The sequence below is a fragment of the Carassius carassius genome, chromosome 35 (assembly GCF_963082965.1).
Source record: "Carassius carassius chromosome 35, fCarCar2.1, whole genome shotgun sequence".
Lineage (NCBI taxonomy): Eukaryota > Metazoa > Chordata > Actinopteri > Cypriniformes > Cyprinidae > Carassius > Carassius carassius.
In genome coordinates, this window is record NC_081789.1 from 11,748,897 (window position 1) to 11,773,928 (window position 25,032).

General features: G+C 35.1%; 1 protein-coding gene across 2 annotated transcripts; it reads left to right on the forward strand.

Moving 5' to 3' along the window:
* Window positions 1–352: 352 nt before the first annotated feature.
* ankha (ANKH inorganic pyrophosphate transport regulator a) lies at window positions 353–23,402 on the forward strand. 2 transcript variants are annotated; one of them, XM_059524396.1, is made up of 12 exons: window positions 353–882; window positions 6,823–7,039; window positions 7,126–7,244; window positions 7,676–7,759; window positions 9,456–9,626; window positions 9,705–9,839; window positions 9,925–10,017; window positions 10,899–10,991; window positions 14,396–14,525; window positions 14,638–14,761; window positions 15,043–15,142; window positions 22,669–23,402. In XM_059524396.1, the coding sequence occupies exons 1-12, from the start codon at window positions 790–792 to the stop codon at window positions 22,795–22,797; spliced, it is 1,488 nt and encodes a 495-aa protein (XP_059380379.1). In that variant the 5' UTR covers window positions 353–789; the 3' UTR covers window positions 22,798–23,402. The 2 variants fall into 2 exon arrangements, with proteins under 2 accessions (XP_059380379.1, XP_059380380.1); XM_059524397.1 differs by having other exon boundaries at window positions 9,483–9,626.
* The last annotated feature ends 1,630 nt before the right edge of the window (window positions 23,403–25,032 follow it).

Here is a 25,032-nt window from a genome sequence, read left to right on the forward strand (position 1 = left end):
GATATATAGGCCTATACCTAGCCTACAGACAATAAGACTGATGATACACGGGGCAACTTTTTGAGCAATTTTGCCGGGTCCATTTTTGAGCAGTGTTGCTTGGGCACTTATCCATAATGATTGGGTAACACATTTCTATCTGTCTCACCTGGTAGCCCGTTGACGGCAACATTTCCCAAAGTTGCCCAGCGTATCATCAACCTAACGGCAGGTTGATTCATATATATATTTATATGGTCTGTCTCTCCAAAAACATCCAGTAGAGGGCAGCAGAGATTAAAAATAATATACACATAACTTTCCACTGTAGGTTATTATACCATTTCCGTTGACATCTTATTCCGATAGCATGTTTCTAAGACAAAGACGAACTAATCTTCCCTAAGAAACAATAAATCGATGATCTTTATTCTTTGTAGCCTACCACTCCAGCAGACTGGCGCGAGCAGCTGGAGAAGGTGCTTGGTGTTGTGACGCCCCACGTGTGTTCTGCACGAGTATAAATAACACACGCGCAAGTAAACAGCCGACAGAATTTCAACCCTTTAGACACCAAAATGCTCATGTTCAGCGGTTTCCTGCATCAGCACTTCGTGGCAGTGAATTTTAATTCGTGGGAGAAATGACATGATGATAGAATGATAAATGTTTGGATGACCTCATCGGAAGCGCTGAAAATGACAATGTCTCCCGTTTTTCCAGTTTCACTTCAGGCAGCTGAAAGCCGCATGCCATAAAGCGACTCTTCGAGGACGAATGCCTTAAATATTTTTGTCATCATTTTTCATTATGGACTGTCTATCACGCAGTGCGTACTGGCCTCTTATTCGCTTTCTGCTGCCGCTAGCCATTACAAATATAGCCATCGACTTCGGAGAACAGGTGAGAAAAGATGCCTTGGAACCCGTGCTCTCTTAGATTTTGACATGCAACCGCTTTCTCACGGCGCGAACACATGTTTGTGTTTGTAAATATACACTTGGGGCTTGTTTAGATGCGCGAATGTCAGGTTGAGTCCAGTGATGTTGGGTTAGTATTAGAAATTAATCTTAGAGTTGTGTAGTGGTGAGCTACTGTAAATATTTTAGGTTCACATCCTACTAGCGTTGATCCGCTGTTCCCTAAAGCAAGGAAATGGTAGATGTTAAAAGTTGACCTGTGTTGGTTACTTGTTTTGTGGTTTGGTGTTTTTGTATGTTACCTTCTACATTTGTATTATTTTTTATTTATTTATTTATTTGATTTGTCCTTAATAATTTAGCTGAAAAGATTACAATATTTTAACGGCAAGTTACATTGTGACAATCTATTGCTAATTCCCAGAATGCATTGGGCGTCTATTGGTATTTTTCCTGCCTGACACTATAAGTGGAAATGTTCAATAGTTGATTGTTTTTACAGATTCAGATTATAAGGTGTCATTAGGTGACCGTGTTTTCACCAAGTACATCATGTTCCTGGATCAATAATATATTTCTTATAGTTTGCATTTATATTTACCTTAATTGCTCAACGACTTCCAAACGATTAGCTCAATGATACATTTTTCAAAACCCTCCTTTGCGTGAAGCTAATCTGCTGTGATTGGTCCAATTGTTCTAATTGCCATTTCATCATGCCTGTAATGCCTGATAAAGCAAGATTTGTGAGCACAGCACTGCTTTGTGTACAGTGTTACCCCGGAAACTGCTATTTTTTTTGCTCAAAAAGCGGCACCTAGCGGCAAATAATGAATTTGCATTTTCATTCAGACCAATGTGAAAAGACCAACAAGTGGGCGGACAACATGCTAATGTTTCATGTTAACATTATTAACATGAAACAGCTTGGGATTTGTTTGAAAAACGACTCGTTTTAATGATTCAGAGTCGACTCTTTCTTTTGAGAGACAATAACTTTATACACAGTGCACTTTTAGATGTAAAACTTTGCAGGATGTTTTAATTCACTCAGAGCTGTATTACACACTGTGCGAAATTAAATTTTCAAAAATCCATAATAGGGGCACTTTAAGAAACCTAACTAGAGAAATATGCACTTCTTTAAAGGTGTGTAGCTGGCCCTGGCCTCCTCTCAGTGTAAATTGCCTTGAAGTGTCAGCCAAATTCGGAGAACTTGCTGTCTAGATGCCTTTTGTCAGGCTATCTCTGGTGTCTACTGCATGGATAAGCAATTGCTTTAAATTATTGATTGAATTTCCCAAAATGCAATGGGTTTAAAGTCATTTCTCGAGGATTTCATCTCTGTGTGTATGAGTAATCCACTTGCATAACATGCTGCCAAGACTGACACTCTTTCTAAATTAGTCTAATAAGTCTAAATTAAGGGTTGTGAACTAGTTACTGAGTCAGAGGAAACTTCCAAGCACATCTGCTTAGAATAAAAAACAGTTACAGTAGATTTCCTAAGTGAAATATGGGGTCAAGACCTACTTTTATCTTTAAGAATAGTTTTTTTTCATGCATTAATTAAAAAAAACAAAAAAAAAACAGATTGCAACAAAAACACAATGCACATAAATTGTACATGCATAGATGTACATACAGTACATACATTATGTGTAATCTTTATACTTTTCAAACCACAGTTAACCATGCGATAACATCTTTTTTTGAACCTGTTGTCAGTTCCATAAATGGCACAAACTGTCCTTGTACACTGTCACTACGGTTAAACCAACAGGGAAATATGTGAAAAGGCATGTTAGGAGCTCTGTTATGTCTTTGTTGTTTGAATATGTATGCCACAACTAGATGCTTTTACACTCGTCATAAAAGAATTCACAGCGGGCCATATTTAATTGAAAGTTTCACTGTGAAGATAATCTCTGAAATTTGTAAGGAATCGGATTGCGGGTTTTCCGTATTAGAGAGTGTTTTTATGCTATCAGGAGGACATACCTCAGATATGCACTGAATGGTTAGTAATCAAAGGATGGTTCATCAAGTTCATTTGGGTACAAAACTCAGCCAAGTTGGGTTTGATAAATACATTAGTTTCAGGCAATGTTTTATATTTGCTCTTTTAGTCTGTGGTACACATTGAAGTTTAACATGTGTCTAGGTTTATGTAAATTAGTGTTAGGAAAGTGACAGTCTTACTAAGTTACCGGTGTGTGTGTGTTTGAACTTATGTAACTGACATGTGAGTGTATTTCTAGCAGCACTCATTGTCTCTTTGTTTCTCTTGTTCTTGCTCTGCTATAAAACAAAGACTATAGAATACCCAAGACATGTCACTCGTTTAGTTTTGAATGGGGAAAAATGCAACACTCAATATGGCCGATCTATCAAACAAAGCCGCAATGATATTAGTCAGCACCTAAAAATAGGCTACCGTTTGAAGTTAGCTGGACCATTTTCAGGCACGGCGTAATATCATTACACCTGCTGCACCCATGGTATGGCAGCAAAATTCCTTGATTATTACGCCGGAATGAGAGTATAGTTCCTAGCCATATCGGCCTAGAAAATCGCAACTTTTCATTTTCCGTTGGTCTTAGTACACAATGTAACTACATAAGAGTCACGTTTTAAATGGGAAATTTTAATTGGTCATTTTTGAGCGAGATGATAACGGTCTAATCCGATTCAATGATCTATGGTATGCTACAGCTAAAGTGCTACCACCAGACCCAGAGATCAGCTGAATGGATTCGAAAACGGTGAAACTCAACTGTTTAACTCTAGGGGAGTTGGAAAATGAGCCTATTTGAAAAAATAGTGGAGTGTTCCTTTAAATGGACTTTGGCTATAGGCAGCCACACACTGGAAAGAAAGTTCAGTATAGTTTTCAGTATAGTCCATACAAGTTAGGGCTACACAATTAATAGAATTTCTAAATGCAATTACTATTATATATTATGCCACATTTATGTAATCTTATATAATAATATGTAATCGCACAAAGCGGCAATTAATTGTTCAAAAGTCCAATTATGCTATTCTGCACACTTAAGGTATACAGTACAGACCAAAAGTTTGGAAACATTACTATTTGTAATGTTTTTAAAAGAAGTTTCTTCTGCTCATCAAGCCTGCATTTATTTGATCAAAAATACAGTTTTGTTATTAAATTTATTATACTTTAAATTATCATTTATTTCTGTGATGCAAAACTGAATTTTTAGGATCATTATCACATGATCCTTTAGAAATCATTCTAATATGATGATTCATTATCAAAGTTGGAAACAGTTCTGCTGCTTAATATTTTTTCAGAACATGTGATACTTTTTTAGGATACTTTGATGAATAAAAAGTAAAAAAAAAAAAAGCTATGTTTTTAAAATATAAATATTTTGTAATAACAATATACACTACTGGTCAGTAATTTGGGGTCAGTAATTTTTTTTTTTTTTAAATAAAATCAATACTTTTATTCAGCAATGATGTGTTAAATTGATAAAAAGTGATAGTAAAGAAAATATATTATTAGAATATATATTATTAGAATTTTTTATTTTATTTTGAATAAATGCAGTTCTATTTAACCTGTTATTCATCAAATATATTAGACAGCAGAACTGTTTCCAGCACTCATAATAAATCAGAATATTAGAATAATCTCTAAATGATCATGTGATAGACTGGATGTTACATGTGACACTGAAGGCTGGAGTAATGATGCTGAAAATTCAGCTTTTCATCACAGGAATATTTTTTTTTTAAGTATATTCAAATAGAAAACTATTATTTTAAGTTGTAATAATATTTCACAATATTACTGTTTTTTCTGTATTTTTGATCAAATAAATGCAGGCCTGATGAGCAGAAGAAACTTCTTTCAAAACCATTAAAAATAGTAATGTTTCCAAACTTTTGGTCTGTACTGTATATATATTTTTATTTCTATATGTTATCTTAAGGGTTTTAGTACAAAATTATAATACCATTCATATTTGTACTTTTTGTACTAATGAGTGTTTTCAGCTTGTTTATTTTCATAAATTAATATAGCATACAGTTGCATCAAACAATGGTGTAAACATCATTCAATGTAAATTGTGATAATCATGATTAATAATCGAAACTACAATTCCAAATGAATAATCAACAATTATGATATTTATCATCATGCAGCCGTAATATACGTTTTTATACAGTGCTCTGAATAATTTAGGAACCATTTAAGTCACACATTGGATCTTGGTAAACAAAGTTTGTCTTACTTATATACATTGTCTAATTTGTTGAAAAATAAATTATGTGGTAAAGTAAAAAAATTACAGGCTGATCCAGTTTGCATCTTTTTCATCATAACTCGTAATGTAAGTCAGTAGTGTTTATGGTCCCCATGTGTCTGTAGGCACTTCTGAGAATGTCTGGGCATGCTCCTGATGACATGGATTGTTTACAGCGGGAACTCCTGCCAGAAATGGATCAGGGCATCACTAAGCTCCTGGACAATCTGTGGTGCTAATTAGCAGATTTGGATGTTCTAATACACAATATGCCAGAGGTTCTCAAGTGGATTCGGGTCTGGGGAATGAGTAAATATTAATAAATCTTTATTTTTAAAGGAAAGATCACATTTGTTTTCTTTTTAATTTTAACAGTAAACCTCTGTTGTGCAGCCCTTTGTTTGCCAAAAAATAAAAGGGTTTTTCATTTGATTAGGATAAATTAAATTTTTTTATGCTTTCGTCTGATTACCAGAAAAATTAAGAACAATTTGTATGCCCCTATTATTGTTTAAAAAAGGACCCTATAGAAAAAAAAGAAAAAAAACAAGTGCTACTCTACACTGCTGAAAACTCATGTTTGAATCATCAGTGGCAAATCCTTTAAATATGAAAATGTACTTACAGACTGTGAGTCAGAAGTGCCAGACTGTTCTTGCAAAGCTGGAACTGCCCCGCTATAGAAACAGACACCGGCATTGTAGGCTACTCTCACAGGAAACAGTCCTTGTCCGCTGTAAATTTCGCTGCACACATCTGAATATTTGGGTTGAAAAGTTCCGCCACAGTGTTTTAAATACAACTTAACCATTGATTATAGTTTTGCTTTTACAAAGAAACGCACCGCGTCTTCACGACATGCGCCAGTAGCAAGAGCAAGAATAAATGTTTGGCCCTTCTTTGCGTGAACATTTGGGTTATGTAATGCAAACCTTTCCACACAGTGAAATAGACATGTAGGGCATATTAGAATGTGCAATTGTTTTGGTAGGAGTGGTTTTATTCTTTTATAAAGAATATGTCTTTGGATTTGAGTCTTTAGTCTTTGCAAATGTACAGATCTACTTTATGCACCAAGAGCTTGTAACACTCCAAAGAGAATTTAAAGGAAATTTAAATTGCATCATATGACCCCTTTAAAGAGTGTAAAAAATGCATTATTTGTTTTGTATTTTGTGATAAAATTGAATTTAAAGGCTGAGACTTTGTGCTTTATTAAAAGTAATTTTAAAAGTACAAAACCTATTGTGATTATTGGGTTGCTGATATTCTGCTACTAATAATAAATGGACATTGAACAAGAAGTATTATTTCCAAACATTTATACTGTCAGTAAAACAGCCTGTGACGTGAATAGTCACGTAACGTCATTTACCTCAGAAAGACAACAATAAGGTAACGTAAGTCAGCAATTGTCTATGGCCACCACCTGCAAAACCATTTCTTTTTTGTTGTCTTTCTGTTTTGCGTCTGTCGTCAGTTTCATTTGCACGAAAGAAGATAAAACTGATTCACAATTACTTTTGCTTCCTATCCCTTTTTAGTTGTCTGGTGTTATACTGTGATCATTAGGTGTTTCCTTAAAAAAAATTTAAGGACAGCAATGAAACATGCCCTTTCTTTTCTTATGTCTGCTTCAGGCTCTAAACAGGGGCATAGCTTCCGTGAAAGAGGACAGGGTTGAGATGTTGGCCAGCTATGGTCTGGCATACTCGCTTATGAAGTTCTTTACTGGACCCATGAGCGACTTCAAAAATGTGGGACTCGTGTTTGTCAACAGTAAGAAGGAGAGATCCAAGGCAGTCCTCTGTATAGTTGTGGCTGGGGTCGTTGCCACCATCCTCCACATCCTAATAGGTGTGTCAGTCTTCTGAATACAATTTCTAATTTCCACTGAGTTCTTCAATGGAAATCCTTTATTAAAAACTGTCACATTTCTTCAGCTTATACAGATCTGGGCTACTACATCATAAATAAGCTCCACCATGTTGATGAATCAGTAGGAAGCAAAACAAGAAAGGCATTCCTGTACCTCGCAGTATTTCCATTATTAGATGCAATGGTGAGTATGGACCTCATAATATAACTTTTTAACAGGAGATTCAAGATATTGAATATACAATATTAGAATATTGGAAACGTTTTTGTTGCATACTTTGCTTATGTACAATTTTACTTTACATACTTTAAGGAGTATGGGCTATGTAAAAGCAAGAGTCAAACAAGATGTGTAAAAATTGCAGTTAATAGGCTATTACTTTTGTTATTACAAATTCAAATGAAGGATCACATTGAGTGCATTGCATTGTGGTATTTAGACTTTTGATCACTATATTTTGTATATTGCAGTGCTGTTGGCAATTATAGTTGCCATGTGGTATTCCATGCATACAAACAATTCACCTACTGTGCACAGTATGCATACTGCAGAAATAGTCAAAGTAGAATGGTACATATTTTTTTCATTTGTACTGATTTAATTTCCTTCCAAAGGCGTGGATTCATGCTGGCATCCTCCTCAAGCACAAGTACAGCCTGCTAGTGGGATCTGCCTCTATCTCTGATGTTGTTGTACAGGTAACCCTCTATAAACTGTTGTATGCCAACTTCCTGTCATCTCCCCTTGTGCCACAATTATAAAAAAAGTGTTGCATTTGCAAAAAAATGCATGTTGCATGCATGTTTCAGAGTAGGTTTAGATTTGACAAAACCAAACAAATCCAGCCTGGATTAGATCAGGTTCAGCAGGCTCACAGCATTTGATATAAATATTCTTTGTCATCTCCGTATTTGATCCAGAGTTTATGAGCTCACTTTTCTGCTGAAGATTAAGAGATGTTGTTATAAAAAATATAATAAATTAAATTGCATTTACAATGCAGAAATAAACACTGCTCCTGCAGCAATGACATTATTGGAGTATACAAATGAATCAACTGAATTTAATAATTTGTATAGTTTCACAAAGTGCTCAGAAGAAATAACATAAGTTTAGGCTTAGTCATTTTAAAAGCTTTTATTTATTCAAACTATTTATATGTATATAGTTAATTATAAGTTAATATAAATAATTATTATTCATGAAATATAAATACAATAATTAAAGAAACAAATAAACAAAAGATGGGCGGTTTTGTCTCTGAAGTTTCTTCACTGTAAACTGCTTTAATGTGGAGCAAAAGATACAGGGAGTGTATAATACATCAGATATGTCACTTTGGTCACAGCTGATTGGTCCACTTTGGGTTTGCCCAGAATAAAACCTGCTCTGGAGCAGGTTATGCTGCAGTGTAAGTTACCGAAGCGATGAAACCTGCTCAAGACCAACCCACCTTCTTGAGCCTGAAAACTCTGAGTTTGCTCAAACTAAACACGAAATTATCTGGGTAAAAAATTAAACTGGCTTCATGCAACAGGCCTCAATTTTGAAATTATTAGATCTCGTAAAAACTCTAATACTGTGTAAAATATTGCTTTTTTATTTTCTATTTGAATATATTTGAAAATGTAATTTATTCCTGTGATGGCAAAGCAAAAGTTTTAGCATCCGTTAATTTATTTATGATTCTTATTTAAAAAAAATAATATTTTGAAAAAAGTTTGTGCTGCTTACATTTTTTTGTGTGTGTGTAAACTGATAAATTTTTCAGGATTATTTGATGAATAGAATATTCTAAAGAACAGCATTTATTTAAAATATAATTCTTTTGTGAGAATAGGAATGTCTTTTGTCATTTCAGATTTTTTGATTCAAAATTTAATGTAATCTTGCTAAATAAAAGTATTAATTTTTAAGCCAAAAAGCACTGTCTGAACTTCTGAATGGAAGTATAAGTAAAAATGAAAATACATCATAAATTCTTAAAAAATAAGTTATTATAAAATTAAAAATAGACATACATCATCTCAATAAGCACACCAAGGCTGTAAAACACATGACATTGACATTTTTTTATTAATACATTTTTGTATTTAAAATATTATTTAATTTACATGATCTAATTAAACTAATATTAAATAGTTTAACATCTATACAATTTTTTGCACATCATGTATATGCAAATTCCTGTTTTGTTTTAGATGTGCTACCTAAGGGCTATTTTGAGCACTCATTTTGCATTGCAGATTTGCATAGCATGTAGCAGCAACAGTGTATCTCTTTTCTTTTAACTATTGAATGCATAAATATTTTGGCAGTTTTGTCATGTGTTTAAACATGTACTTAAACCTGCCCAATATTTAATTGATTCTTGACTCTTCTGTATGCCTGCAGATTATATTTGTGGCGATTCTTCTCCAGAGTAACCTGGAATGTTTAGAGCCTCTTCTCATTCCAATTCTCTCTCTGTACATGGGAGCTCTGGTGCGGTTCACTATCGTAGGACTGGGCTACTACTGTAACGTCCATGACAATATTCCGGAGTCAAGCAGCATCGAACAGGGGGTATGATTATCAACAAGAGCTTCACAGAATATTCATAATGTGGCATCCTATACTCAAAGGACTTTTGTACACTTCCAGGGCGACACCACTGTAAGGAAGATGCTAAGTTTCTGGTGGCCACTTGCCCTTATTTTGGCCACTCAGCGCATCAGCAGGCCCATTGTCAATCTGTTTGTCTCTCGGGACCTCAATAGCAGCGCTGCATCAACTGAAGTGAGTACTGTTGGGTTCTACAATGTATTAGAGTATACAGTAACACACACCAGCATGTTCTAACTGAATTGTGTGTGTTTGCTAGGCAGTAGCAGTACTCACAGCAACATATCCGGTTGGTCACATGCCCTATGGCTGGTTAACAGAACTACGTGCCATCTATCCAGCATTCGATAAGGTAGGTGATGGTTTTGACTGTGAATGTCACAATGTTTTTTTACAGGCAAAAAAAATAATAACATTTTTTTTTTTATTGTGATAGGATAGTTTAGAGTTGACATGAAGCGAATTGGGGGCAGGGTCAGGAAAGGTCCTCTTGCTGGGAATCGAACTCAGGACACTCACAGCGCAACAACGCTATATGTCAGCACGCTGCCCACAAGGCTATCAACACTGACAAACTAATATAAAAATGTAGTTCCTGTCCAACTTTTTACTGTATATTATTATCTTTTGTTATTTGGTGAGAGAATTATGTAAGACCTCAGTAACTTTCATTTGCTTGGTTTGTCCTAAGGCTTTGGAATGTTTTTTAGTCAACACCCAATGACTAGTTTTCACAATCAAATGTCTCGTCCTGTAGACCTGTAATTATGTACCATTCAAAGACCTACAAGAGTCAGATTAACATGTGCATGATTCAACATGTTTAGGTTTTGCCTCTTTTTGATTAGAGACCCGACCAGTATCAGAATTCTGTGTGGTATAAGAGGCGTTATTTTATGGTTGTGTTGGTGAGATTGAGTGAAAGATTTAGGTTGGGGAAAACTTGTTTTGTAACTTCTAAATTATGTTTTTCCTGCACTAGCACTCAGTGTTCATCTTGTAGACAAGAAAGAAAACAACATGCTTTATTCTTGATGCACATAGTTGTATAGTGGGTGTGAAAACATCTTTCTTGTTTTAGATGGATGGTGCAAATGAGCATGTTTTATGTATGGATTGTCTTTTCAAAAAAAGTTTTTCCACAGAAGCGTAATGGCTTAGCTTTTTTATTTTAACCTGTATCATTTGGAGGATAAATAAATAATAGTATTTGTACTTCTTTTGTTTTAACAGAATAACCCTACTAATAAGTTAGCCAGTGGTCTGACAGTCACCAAATCACATATCAAGAGGTTCACCCTTTGCTGTTTTCTCCTCTCCTTAACGGTAAGGTTTATTAATCTATATGCAAGGTGAGCATTATAAATGATTTCAAAGAGTTTCAAAAAGTGTAAAGTGTCAGAAATTCTGCATATATAATTACTGAAGTGTGCAGTATCATGGAATAGTTTTCACTGCTTAAATCTAAGGTCATCTACTGTAAAAAAAAAAATAAAATAAAATAAAAATGAAAAAGATTAGCCTGATTTACATGCATGTACCCAGATGATATTTTCATAATGTTTTTAGTTTCATTTGGTATGTCAAGGCTGAGTCTGTTTAGATCAGCTGCTCAAGTTCCAACATAAAACAGATCTTTTTTTCTGCACATGAAAACGGTATGCATTTTTCACATGCCATACAATCAGTAAACACTGTTTTCCATTCCCACGTTGGTCATAAACCCATTTCTTTCTATTTACTTGTCCTGCTCTGACCTCAAGGCCTGCAGATGAAAAAAAACTAAAAACAACAAGAACAACAGGTTAAAGTGAGTCACAATTTTTATAATGCAGTTCCAGCTGGTTTGTGTCTCAAAACACCGCAAGGGTTGTTGGAAAGCAGAAGTTAGACATATGGTGAAGGTTTTACTTTATCACAGAAAAAAAGTATCCATGTTGTAAACAGTCAAAACAATTATCAGAAAACAAACTATAGAGCTTGCTTTAATTGGTTACAGTTTTTGCTGTTTGTTTTTGATTTCCATGACATGACTTGTAGGTGTGTGTTTTGTAATTACGGATTAGAGGATTTAATAAAATTTAAATGAAGAAAAACATGTGGGTAGATCTTGCACACCCACTTTTCTAAATGGAGATGTAACATCTGTGCCAGTGGAGATGTCTCAAAACAGCCTGAAGATATATGGCGCATTTCCTGTTTTTTGTTTTACAATGGCAGTGGAGAAAACAACAGATAGAGAATCCACATAACGATCAAAAGTAATTGCATGAAGTTTTTATTTATTAATTTTTTTTTTGTTTTGTTTTGTGGAAGTTGTAGGAAAATACAAAAATGACGCTGCTTCAATTGCACAGGTCTACAAGAATTCCTAGATTATCTTCAAATTGATATTGAAATTTAAACTTTTGTTTTTAAGTCTCTGCATAATCAAGCCCCATCATATTTCTTTAAGGCAATCTCTATTTTAAAACCAAACGGGTCCCTAAGATCCAGTAATCTTGGTCTCCTCTCTGTTCCTAGATCGAGGTTCATTGCAGAGGTGATCGAGCCTTTGCTGTTGCTGGTCCTAGTCTATGGAACAAATTACTAGCTTCTATTAGAGCTGCACCCTCTTCACCAGTATTTAAGTACCTGCTTCAAAAACATCTTTTGTCAATAGCTTTTATCTAGCCATGTCACTTGTATTGTTATATTGTGTTTTTTGGTTTCTTATGTTTTATTTTAGTTGTATTGTACAGCACTTTGGATAAACCGGTAGTTGTGTTGAAGAAAGGAAGGAAGGAAGCAAGGAAGAAATAAAGGAAGGAAGGAAGGAAGTAAAGGAAGGAAGGAAGGAAGGAAGCAAGAAATTAAAACCGCAAACTCATAATGTTGGTAGTTTGTTTTTATTGACCGTGCAAAAACATCCACCCACACATCCATTGTCAGTGTCTGTTCATTTGAATTCCAGTGTAAAAGTGTTCGTGACTAGAACTGTGTTATGAGTGATCACTGAAAGTCAAAGTCAAGCGCACATTATTTGACTTAAGCCCATTGCCTTTAACTTGGTCAGATGTGGAGGATCTTTCACTGTAAACAGGCATGCCAGGCCTTTGTCAGGCTCTATTGTGTCAGAATAGAGGAATGCCCGTAGGCAGGGCGTCAAGCATCTAAGATAAAGGGCCCTATTTTAACGATCTAAGCACATGGTCTAAAGCGCATGGCACAGGTGCACTCAGGGAGTGTCGGAAACCACTTTTGCTAGTTGAACGATGGGAAAATGGTTGGTGCACCCAGATGCATTATCTAAACGGGTTGTCCCTATTTTCTTAATGAGTAATGGGTGTTATTTGGGCGTAACGTGCAATAAACCAATCAGAGTCTCATCTCCCATTCCCTTTAAAAGCCAGTTGTGCTTGTGCCATAGCAGGTTTGCTATTTACATGGCGGAATGTAATTTTTTATTTGTAAAAGATTTTGTGAGCTGCTGCGCTTTCCTGTGTGTGTAATAAGCAAAGTGTACGTGCGTTATGCACCTGCCATATAGGTGCATATTACTAACGGGTTTTTTAAATAACAAAGAAAAAATATTGCACCAGACTTAAGTCCAGATTTGAGTTGGTCTACGGTACAGCCTATTTTTAGTTCCTCAAAATAACAACGCGCCAATAATGTGCATAAACACATCTCTTTTTTTTAAATCCGCACACCCATGGGAACAAATGCATTTGCTATTTAAACAACGGAGTGCAGGACGGGAAAATGAGAAATGTGTCGGGCTAAAACTAGCAAAATTACACTTGTGCGGTGCCTTGCGCCACATTGTACAGGGTGTATGATAGGGCCCTAAGAGTAATGAATGAATTAAACAAAATGTACACTAAGATTGCAAATAAATGCACAGACACTATTTAACTGAACAGAGATGACATCACTGAATTCAATGATGAACTGCCTTTAACTATCATTTTGCATTATTAACACACTGTTTTCCTAATGAATGTTGTTCAGTTGCTTTGACGCAATGTATTTTGTTTAAAAATAAATAAAGGTGACTTGACTTGACTTGACTAAGACATAGTGATTCTTTCAGTAGTGGCACTACAATAAGGTTCACTTTGTTAACATTAAGTATACATTATTGTTCCAGAGTTGGAGGTTAATGTGTTTTTTGGATGCAAAATGGAAATGGATAAGAAATTACAGTATTGACACTTAGGGACCATATCAGGTGAAGTGACATACAGCCAAGTATGGTGACCCATACTCAGAATTCATGCTCTGCATTTAACCCATCCACAGTGCACACACACAGCAGTGAACACACACATGGAGCAGTGGACAGCCATTTGGCTAGGGAGCAGTTGGGGGTTCAGTCGTGGTATTGCCAGCCTAAGACACAAACCCACAACCTTATTATTAGAGTCAAACTCTCTAACCGCTAGGCCATGAATTCCCCACATCAGCATTATCAGCATATTAAAATAATTTCTGAAGCATCACATAACTTAAAACTGGAGTATTGGAAGCTGGATTAATTCAGCTTTGCCATGAAATTTTTTATTTTTATTTTTATTTTAATTTTTACATTTATTTTTAAAATTAACATTTTTGTTTTTAAATCTCTGTATAATCAACAACGAAAAACTTTTCAGTGGCAGTGTGTACTTGCATATTTGGGGAAGATTTTTGTCCCAAAATTGAAAAATTAAGTAATTTGTGCTCATACCTGTGTCTGTGCTTTACAGATGTGTTTCATTGTATTCTGGACACCTCATGTTTCTGAACGCATTCTGGTAGATGTCATTGGGGTGGATTTGGCCTTCGCACAGCTCTGCATCATTCCTCTGCGAGTCTTTTCCTTCTTCCCTGTGCCTGGTACCTTAAAGTCTTTTCTTTAACCTTTTATTTGACTTTGTACTGCATATGACTTTACATGATTTACAGTGCATTTTATCTATGTGAACTTCTGTCTGTGTTTTTCTATCAGTTACGGTTCGAGCTCATCTGACAGGATGGTTAATGACGTTAAAGAGAACTTGTGTGCTGGCACCTAGTTCAGTTCTGCGCATTGCTGTGCTCATCACCAGCCTTCTGGTGCTGCCTTACATGGGGTTAGTATACAGAAGGAATATACAAATATGCTAAATGCATCTCATTGAAATATCTTCTTAATGTGCTTCTCTGCTCACTATGTGATTTGTGAAGTAATTAGCTCTCATGTTGCCTCTGAATTTTTAGCGAGTCTAAAAATAAACCATTTCAAATTCCTGTCTGAACTTTGTGAATTAAATAGGATTGTGCTCCTCTGTTAATGCAGACTGATTTAGCAACTTTTACAATAAGTTCAGAAAAATTGTTATTTAAAGGCTTTTTTGGGTTTGTCTTTGTGCAGAGTGCATGGTGCCACATTGGGAGTGGGGTCTTTATTAGCAGGATTCATGGGAGAGTCCACCATGGTTGCAGTGGGTGCCTGTTACGTATACCGAAAACAGGTAAGAAGCAATCACACTGCAAAAAATGGTTTTCTATCTTAGATTTTTGTCTTGTTTCCAGCCAAAACATCTAAAAATCTCAAGCAAAATAATCTTATTTCAAACAGAAAACAAGATTATTTTGCTTACCCCATTGGCAGATTATTTTGCTTGTTTCAAGCAAAAACTCACTTAGATTCGACTTTTTTGAAAACAAGACAATAATTTTACTTGTCTAGAAAATCCTTCTTGGTTTAAGAATTTTTTGACTGAAAACAAGACAAAAAGTCTAAGCTAGAAAAGCATTTTTTGCAGTGCAGACCGCAAAAGTCAGTGTTTCTGCAGAAATATTACATCTTGTGTCCTATCTACCTTACTTTGCAATGTGAATAAATCGATTATTAGGCTCTATAGATATACAGATAAGTGCAGAAAACATAATGCTGTTAGCTGTTTATGTGTTTATGATTAAATTAAAGTAATATGATAACAAATCAGTTTGCAACAACAAACAGCATAATGGACCGTACAGATAAAATATCTGGAAGCAGATGGCACCGGACACCTTACACATTTCAGATAAAAAATTAATTATTTTCCACATAATGTACATTACTGTTGCTCCTCTTTGCCCCGCCTTCCTGAAATGCATAGATTTTTACAAAGCTCATCGTTCTGAAAAGCGAGGTGTGTTCTAATTAGCAAGCTATCCAGTGCGTTATGATTGGCCAAATACCTCAAGCGTGTGACCTCACCATACTGTGTTGCTGTGTACAAGACAAAAACAATGAAGCCCATTATTAACAAGGCATTTGTTGCATCAAGTGGGGAAATAATTACTGATTATAATGATTTATACTGTCTTTTTGTGCGTTGCGTTGTGTATCGCGCTGCGTAAGCATAAAACCATTTATGTTTTTGTGATCCGACAAACAACAAGCGCTACTCTACACTGCTTAAAACTCACGTTTGAATCATCAGTGGCAAATCCTTTACATAAAAAAAAATTACTTACAGACTGTGAGTCAGAAGTGCCGGACGTATCCTCCATAAAATGTGTTGCACACATCTGAATATTTGTGTTGAACTGTTCTAGAACAGTGTTGTAAATACAACTTAACCACTTATTTCTAGTTGTGTCCTCTTTTGGAAGGCCGAACAAAGTAGTTTCGCTTTCACAACTAAACATACAGCGACTCCACAACATGGCATTGACAGCAACACAGTGAATAAAAGTTATGCCTTTTTTCTTTGCGTGAAAGTGTGACGTGGGGGTGTGTTAGAACGAGCCATTTTAAGAGGGCGTGGTTGACTCTTAACTTTTATAAAGAATATCTCTTTGGATTTGAGACTTAAATCTTTGCAACTATACAGATCTTCTTTATGCACCAAGAGCTTGTAGCACTCCAAAGAGAAAGGACGTTTAAATTGCATTATATGACCCATTTAACTAAGAGTTTTCAATCAAATTAACTCCTAATTTGCTGCTAATTCATAGTAAGGTAGTTGTAGTAATTACAGGTACTGTAGGATCATACAAAATGGTATTGTTATTTTTTTATTTAGTACTGACCTGAATAAGATATTTCAAAACATTTACAGGTGCATCTCAATAAATTAGAATGTTGTGGAAAAGTTTATTTCAGTAATTCAACTCAAATTGTGAAACTTGTGTATTAAATAAATTCATTGCAATAAACTGAAGTAGTTTAAGTTTTTGGTTCTTTTAATTGTGATGATTTCGGCTCACATTTAACAAAAACTCACCAATTCACTATCTCAACAAATTAGAATATGCTGAAATGTCAATCAACTAATCAACTCAAAACACCAACAAAGGTTTCCTGAGCCTTATAAAAGGTCTCTCAGTTTGGTTCACTATGTTACACAATCATGGGGAAGACTGCTGGTCTGACAGTTCTGCATAAGACAATCATTGACACCCTTCACAAGGTGGGTAAGCCACAAACATTCATTGCCAAAGAATCTGGCTGTTCACAGAGTGCTGTATCCAAGCATGTTAACAGAAAGTTGGGTGGAAGGAAAAGTATGGAAGAAAAAGATGCACAACCACCTGAGAGAACCGCAGCCTTATGAGGATTGTCATGCAAAATTGATTCAAGAATTTGAGTGAACTTCAGGAATGGACTGAGGCTGGGGTCAAGGCATCAAGACCCACCACACACAGACATGTCAAGGAATTTGCTGAACCACAGACAACGTCAGATGAATCTTATCCTGGGCTAAGGAGAAGAAGAACTGGACTGTTGCCCAGTGGTCCAAAGTCCTCTTTTCAGATGAGAGCAAGTTTTGTATTTCTTTTGGAAACCAAGGTCCTAGAGTCTGGAGGAAGGGTGGAGAAGCTCATTGCCCAAGTTGCTTGAAGTCCAGTGTTAAGTTTCCACAGTCTGTAATGATTTGGGGTGCAATGTCATCTGCTGGTGTTGGTACATTGTGTTTTTTGAAAACCAAAGTCACTGCACCCGTTTACCAAGAAATTTTGGAGCACTTCATGCTTCCTTCTGCTGATCAGCTTTTTGAAGATGCTGATTTCATTTTCCAGCAGGTTTTGGCACCTTCTCACACTGCCAAAAGCACCAAAATTTGGTTAAATGTCCATGGTGTTGGTGTGCTTGACTGGCCAGCAAACTCACCAGACCTGAACCTGAACCAAGAACAGACCAAAAAATACAGATGAGCTGAATGCCACTGTCAAAGAAACCTGGGCTTCCATACCACCTAATTAAAGAAAATGTAAAAGTAAAAGGAGCCCGTACCAGCTATTTAGTACATGTATAGTAAATGAACATACTTTCCAGAAGGCCAATTCACTAAAAAAGTTTTTATTTCTTTTCTTTTTTTTTCTTTTTTTATTGATCTTCTGAAGTATTCTAATTTGTTGAGATAGTGAATTGGTGGGTTTTTGTTAAATGTGAGCCAAAATCATCACTATTAAAAGAACCAAAGTCTGTGTGCACTAAATTTATTTAATAAACAAGTTTCACAATTTGAGTTGAATTAGTGAAATAAATTAACTTTCCCACGACATTCTGATTTATTGAGATGCACCTGTACATATAGTCCACATGAGAAAATAATAATACCTAATTCAAAAATATGCTTGATTCTTAATAATGTTGTTACCTGAATGATCCACAGCATTATTTAATTATCTGTTTGTGATAGTTGTTCATGCTCCTCTATGCCCTGTCTTTCTGAAATGCATGGATTTTTACAAAACTCATTGTTTTGAAAAGCAATGAGTTTTGAAGTACGCTGATTGGCCAGCTATCCTGTGCATTGTGACTAGCCAAATTCAAGTGTGTGACGGAAATGTTACGCCCCTTACCATATCGTGATGCAGGCACATGTACAAACATTTTGATGGTCAGGGGCTCAAGTGGAAAAAAGGGCACTTCTTATTTTAATTTAAATTATTACTCAACAAAGCTACAACGACAATTAATTATATTTTGCTGAGTGTGTTATTGTGCTGATATCTTGAGGACTACTGTGGACGGCTGAATTAAGTTTATTTTCTTCATATTCTGTGTGGTGATCAGTTCACAGCAGTGATAGAAATTAATATTTTCCAATAATTTTAAATAGATTTTAACCTTTTGACCATTGTCAATTAGAATAATAAGTCATCTGGGGCCCGTTCTTCATACGTCGCTTATTACATCCGAGATCAAATGACACATCCAAGATGATATCATTGTGCTAATCATGATCCGGCTAATTGGGTTCTTCGAACACACCTGTTGTGTATGATTAGTATCGCTGGATTGAGTTATCTGAGATAATTGCGCGTTCATGTGTTGGCTTAAAAGGGGATATGTATCGATACTCGAAACCATGATCAGCAGTGCAGCGATTGGCTGGTGGCAAGACGGCAATGTAATGACGTCATATAGTTTAAAACGACACCTGACGAAAAACTTGACAAATTTCTGGACTTTTATAAGGAAACAGCCAAGCAAACAAAACTACATAAATGTTATAATAGATACTTAAAACAGATAATAGATACATGTTTTTATTTATTTATTTTTTTTTTCATGATTCCCAATTATTTAGATTCGCAATTTATAATAGTTGTGCAGTCTTTACATTTTTATTTCAGTGTAGAAATTATCTATTCATTTAATTTTATATTTGGACATATTTGTTACATGACAGCATTAATGAAAGTTTCTTAAGGGTCAATATCATGTTATCTGCATCTCCTGCGCTCCATCAAGCCACTCTTATAATAGCAGTCATCACTCAAAATAATGCACGACTCTATTATCTGTATAGCATGTGTGGAAGCAAGGGCATAGATTTGGTTTGAACATTGGGGGGGTTGAACGTTGTATGCTGCCCGTTATTTTTTTCAATTTTTTTTTTTTTATGTGTATTGTTATTGGATAATTTATTTATTCCTATCTATCTATCTATCTATCTATCTATCTATCTATCTATCTATCTATCTATCTATCTATCTGGCAACATGTTTTAACTGATTACAAATTCAACATATACAAATATGAAAGAGACAACATTTAGACATTTATTTTAAGATTTTTACATTCCACCTTAATGCATTTTAATTTTCTTTTCTAAAGGGAAACACATCTTTAAAACATTAAAGGCATTAATGTATAGCCTAACTTTACAAAGCTGCTGTTTTTCTATACTGTTTCCTATTTTATTTTATTGATTAATCAATGGCATCTTCTTTACCTGATCACCTGATCCTCCTCTCCCTCTGCTGACTTGTCTACCCTGCAGCTATATTTACCTCGAATCTGTTATAAAAACATGTTAAGAGATTATAAACCTCATAACGTTATGAAATTTGTGTATAATCATCATTCATAAAATTCTAACATAGTAGAGATTATCAAAAGAAATAAATTAAGTATTGAAACCGCCAGTAGGCGGCAGTGTTTCACTGTTTTAATGAGTTAGCCACTTAAATCGTTAATTCATCCAATTCGTTCAAAAGTCAGATTAATTTAGTAAGAAAACAAAACCGATGTGAATACTTTTGTCGTTGATAATTACAGACACTATTGAAAAATATACTAGCAAAACAGACAGCTGCTTTGGTAACTTGTTATACTGATAGTTATAGCTAAATACATTGCAATGGATTAGCTAGCTAAAATATATGTGGTGTGTACTAACTATTACACAATATTCTCATACCTCATTCTCAGTACATGCTTTATTTTTTTGCATCCCTCTCTGACCAGAAGTTAAATATAGTCTGTTATAATGTTAAATTGGCGTTAACATTAACCGTGTGCTCTCCCATTCAATCACCACTCGCTTGTTTTGGTGAAAGTGCGACTCATTGGTTGGGCGTTACCAATCGGTTCAATAGAGGGGGAGCATTTTTTGTCTGATTTATTATGACATACTCATATTTGATTAGGAACAAAATTATTTTTACAAAATAAATGAATTCTATTTTTTCATATTATATTTTTCATTTGATCTACTGTGATTTTCATGTTGAAATATTGGGGGGGTTGTAACTGATGGATTTGAATATTGGGGGGGTTACCTCCCCCCACCCCCCCCATAAACTACGCCCCTGTGTGGAAGTAATTAATTATGAAGTAATACTTTTATGACAAATAAATATTTCAGTGAGTAAAACTGGCTGTCTATAGAATGCTGTTATGGACTACACAGCATTTTTATATTATTTTTAAATAATTTGTTTAATGATTATTATTTTAAATTATTGTCCCTGGATCAGTACGATACACTTTTAATAAAGTAGCGGTGGTAGCAGACATATTTTGAGTATCATTTCTGGTTGAAAAGAAGCGATCTAATCCTGTTTACATGAAATAAGCCTGCTCCCGAGCAGGTTTAAGCTTACGGACCTGTTGCTATGACAGCAGCTCCGGGATGAGCTTCGAAGAACCAAACGATCCAAGATCACGCCAAATCGTCAACAATCAAATCCAGCTAACTGAGTTAGCGACGTACGAAGAACGGGCCCCTGGACTTTTACCAGTCCAAAATCAGTATTGACAAATTAATCTTTGCAATGCAGAGGAAACACAGAAGCTGCTTTAGAAGGGGCATTTAGATGCAAATAAAAAAAAAATGAAAAGATAATTTAAATGTGTAATTACTGCACACCATGTCTCCATGACTTGGCACTGGCAGCAACAGCAAGAATAAAAGTTATGCCTTCTTTCTTTACATGGACATTTGGGCGGTGTTACGCAAATCTTCCCACATGGTGACATATAAATTTAGGTATGTATTTAAACGAGGCATTTTAGGATGGTGAGGACAAGTCTTAACTTTTATAAAGAATATGGCTTTGGGTTTTAGACTTCAGTCTTTGCAACTTTAAAGATCGTCTTTATGCACCAAGAGCTTGTAACACTTCAAAGAGAAAAGAAAAATTTTAATTGCATCATATGACCCTTTTAAACTGCCTGCTGTTTGTCAGAAAAAAGATTTCAGGTCTCACAAATTCTATGGTTTTCCAGCATCTTTTGCATATTTGAACCCTTTCCAACAATGACTATATAATTTTGTGACCAATATTTATATAGGTATTATACACAAGGTTCAAACAGTCACTGATGCTCCAGAAGGTACAACAATGCATTAAGAAGCCGGGGGTGAAAACCTTTGAAAAAAAAATACATAAATAAAACCAAGATATGTACATTTTTCTTATTTCCAGGAAAAAAAAAGCTTCTTTTTTTCATTTAGTACTGCCTTTCAGAAGTTACAGAAGATACTTACATGTTTCCCAAAACACAAAATAAGTTACATTTTACCCTGATTTTCAAGTTCAAATTCAGGCTCTTAATTCATTGTGTTTCCTTCCTTCTGGAGAATCAGTGAGTGTTTGAACTTTTTGTAATAGTTGCATGTAAGTCCCTTAATTGTCATCAGTGTGAAAAGATGGATCTCAAAATTATACAGTCATTGTTGGAAAGGGTTCAAATATGCAAAAGATGCTGGAAAACTTTGTGGGAGCTGAAGGATTTTACTGAAGAATAGTTTAACTATTCAGGATTCATGAACAACTATCACAAAAAAATAAATAAAATAAATAAACCGCTGTGGATAATCCGGGTAATAATACAGTATTAAGAGTCAAGCATATGTAAGCAGTTGGACAGGATCATTTTTATAAATTCCGCTATAATTTTCTCTTGTGGACTACATGTAAACATCTTTTATGTGAAATATCTTATTCAGGTCAGTACTAAATAAAAAGTAACATGCATTTTGTATGATCCCTCATATTTTGGTAAAATAATTAACATTTTGCAGATTCTGCAAAGTGTATGTAAAATGTTGACCATAGCTGTATGTGTTTAGGTATTGGGTAGGGTATATGATCATGCAGAATATGGCATTAATATGCTAGTAATATTCATGTTAATAAGCAACTAGTTGATCGTGAATAGTGCTCTCTAATCAAGAGTGTTACTATAACATGCTTTTAGACTTTTAAAATCCTCATGTTTCATATCTTTTCTGTAGTATTTATAACTCTCCCTGTCTGTTTACAGAAGAAAACCCCAGACGCAGAAATGGTTGTGGAGGACAACTCTTCCCCGATGAATGAAGTCACCTCCAGGACAGAGTTAGATGTCACTGAAGAGGCTGAGAATGAGCAGGTGGAAACAGAAGATGAATAAATCAAGGCATGGGAAGAAAAACATAGGTGGAAGATACATGTTTTCCTTTCATTTGCAGATGAAGTGCAGTACAATGTCTTGGATTTTTTACGTCAAGAAGCAACTAGTACTTTATCATTATAATATTTGTTTTATTATCTTTTTTACATTTCTACAATCTCTCCATTACCCCAGTGGAATTGGCAACTTGATTGATGCTTGTATTGGGTAGAATAAGCAGATTTGCATGTCTACATCAACTGCACTCCTGCACTTTTTGCACTGAGGCATATTTAGACAGATGTCTTCCAAAGTTCCTGTTCTGCAGCCTGTGAATATTTTGCCCGAAATAGATCATTACAATCAGAAAACAAATCCTTGCTGAAAGACTGCAACAAGAACACGCTTGAAAAGGTGTTTATTATCTGAACTTTGACCCTGAGACATAACGTCCGTTTCCTCTTGCCTTGAGACGCACAAATAGTTACACTTTGAGTGTATTATAACTTGCTCAAGAGGAATTTATTTTACTGACTTGGGGCACATAGCAGATAGATTTGACTGTGTATGTAAGTTGATTTATTTTTGTATTCACTGCACAAATTCAGGTTTTGTATACTTTGCAAAGATCAGATCACTTCTACATACAAAAAAATATTTATTTGAGCTTTTGTGAAAGCATGAACAGATCATTTCTGATCAGATCTTATTTTCCAGAAATTTACTGTAAGTTTCACTTTCAATATGTTTTGTCAAATTTTTCAATGGAATGCAGTTTTTAGGTACTGTTTTACTTTAGGTGCTTGTGGTCTAACTGAATAACCGCTCATATGTCAGCACATACAAATAAAATAAGCACTTATGAATACATTATGGTTATTAAACAAATGTCGTGCTAAAGTTTTTTTTATTTTTTTATTTGCATTTCTCATGTTTTGTGCATATTAAAGTCAGAACCTTGATAGAATAGTCATAGAACAGAATATTTTATTAATATTTCCTAAAATGGTCTGAAAAATTAGTATTTTACATAACCAATACTGTATAACTTTCTATGTTTGGCAATAAAGTTATTCAGCATTAATCTGTCATATATACAAAAATTCAGATGAGCAGGAAAAAAAAAACATCAAAATAAAAAGGATGGAAGTTGTTCATTCACTCCACAATGAGCCAAATATTAAGCTTTGTTACAAACTCTTTTTGCCATCTATATCATCAGCAGTCTACTAACATGATTTATGCACGTTGTTGTTTTTATTGTCTGTCAAAAACCTTAAAAAAAAAAAGTTATTCTGGCTTTAAAAAAACAAAAAAGAGTCTTAAAGGGGTCATATGATGTAATTTAAATTGTTCCTTTCTCTTTGGAGTGTTACAAGCTCTTGGTGCATAAAGAAGATCTGTAAAGCTGCAAAGACTAAAGTCTCAAATCCAAAGAGATATTCTTTATCAAAGTTAAATACTCTGCCACGCCCCCACATGTGTACGTCACAATGTGGAAATATTTGCGTAATGCTGTCCAAATGTTCACGCAATGAAAGAAGGCGTGGTTTCAGTAACCGAAGTTAGTGTTGAAGCAGCCATGTCAGGGAGAAGCTGTGTGTATCTAGGAGAAAGCACTTTAAAAACACTTTATTTGGCCTTCTGAAAGTAGATGCATTTAGGAATCTTTAAGATTACTTACAACAGAAAAGCAATGCATTTTATGGATGACCGGTTCGTGAACCTAAGAGAGGAAGTAATTCTGACTTTGCTACGACAGTCTGGCGCTTCTGAATCAGTATATTTTGTTATTAGTTTAAGTATTTGCTACTGAATGTTCAAATTCAGAGTTTTGTGCGTCTCGCGCACGTGTGTGTGTGTGTGTGTGTGTGTGTGTGAGAGAGAGAGAGAGAGAGAGAGAGATAGAGACGGTCACACAGTGGAGTCAGCTGTCTTAACTGTTCGTGGCTTGTGTACTGCAAACACATACGAGCTTCATCACTGTCACGCGACTCCGTTCCCCTTTTGGGCTTGAACTAATGTACAGTATTTGAAAAATAATGTGTTTTCTGAACATTAAAGCCGGTCAACATATTCTTTTACACCAAATACACAAAATAATGATCTTTAAAAAGCATCATATGACCCCTATAAATGCTCCAAATTGTTTTAATTGACAATAATTTGTGTAGCGCCTCATTTAAATAGTTCTAAAATCATAAAATAAAAAGAAACTGAAACAGTTTCAGTTTTATGAATAATGTTTAGAAAAAT

What these genes read in the sequence shown, in the direction of transcription:
- ankha (XM_059524396.1), top strand. Translation starts at nt 790, where the DNA reads ATGGACTGTCTATCACGCAGTGCGTACTGGCCTCTTATTCGCTTTCTG. An exon ending in TTCCATTATTAGATGCAATG is followed by an intron (nt 7,245 to 7,675) that starts GTGAGTATGGAC and finishes TTCCTTCCAAAG; the next exon opens with GCGTGGATTCATGCTGGCAT. An exon ending in GTTACGTATACCGAAAACAG is followed by an intron (nt 15,143 to 22,668) that starts GTAAGAAGCAAT and finishes GTCTGTTTACAG; the next exon opens with AAGAAAACCCCAGACGCAGA.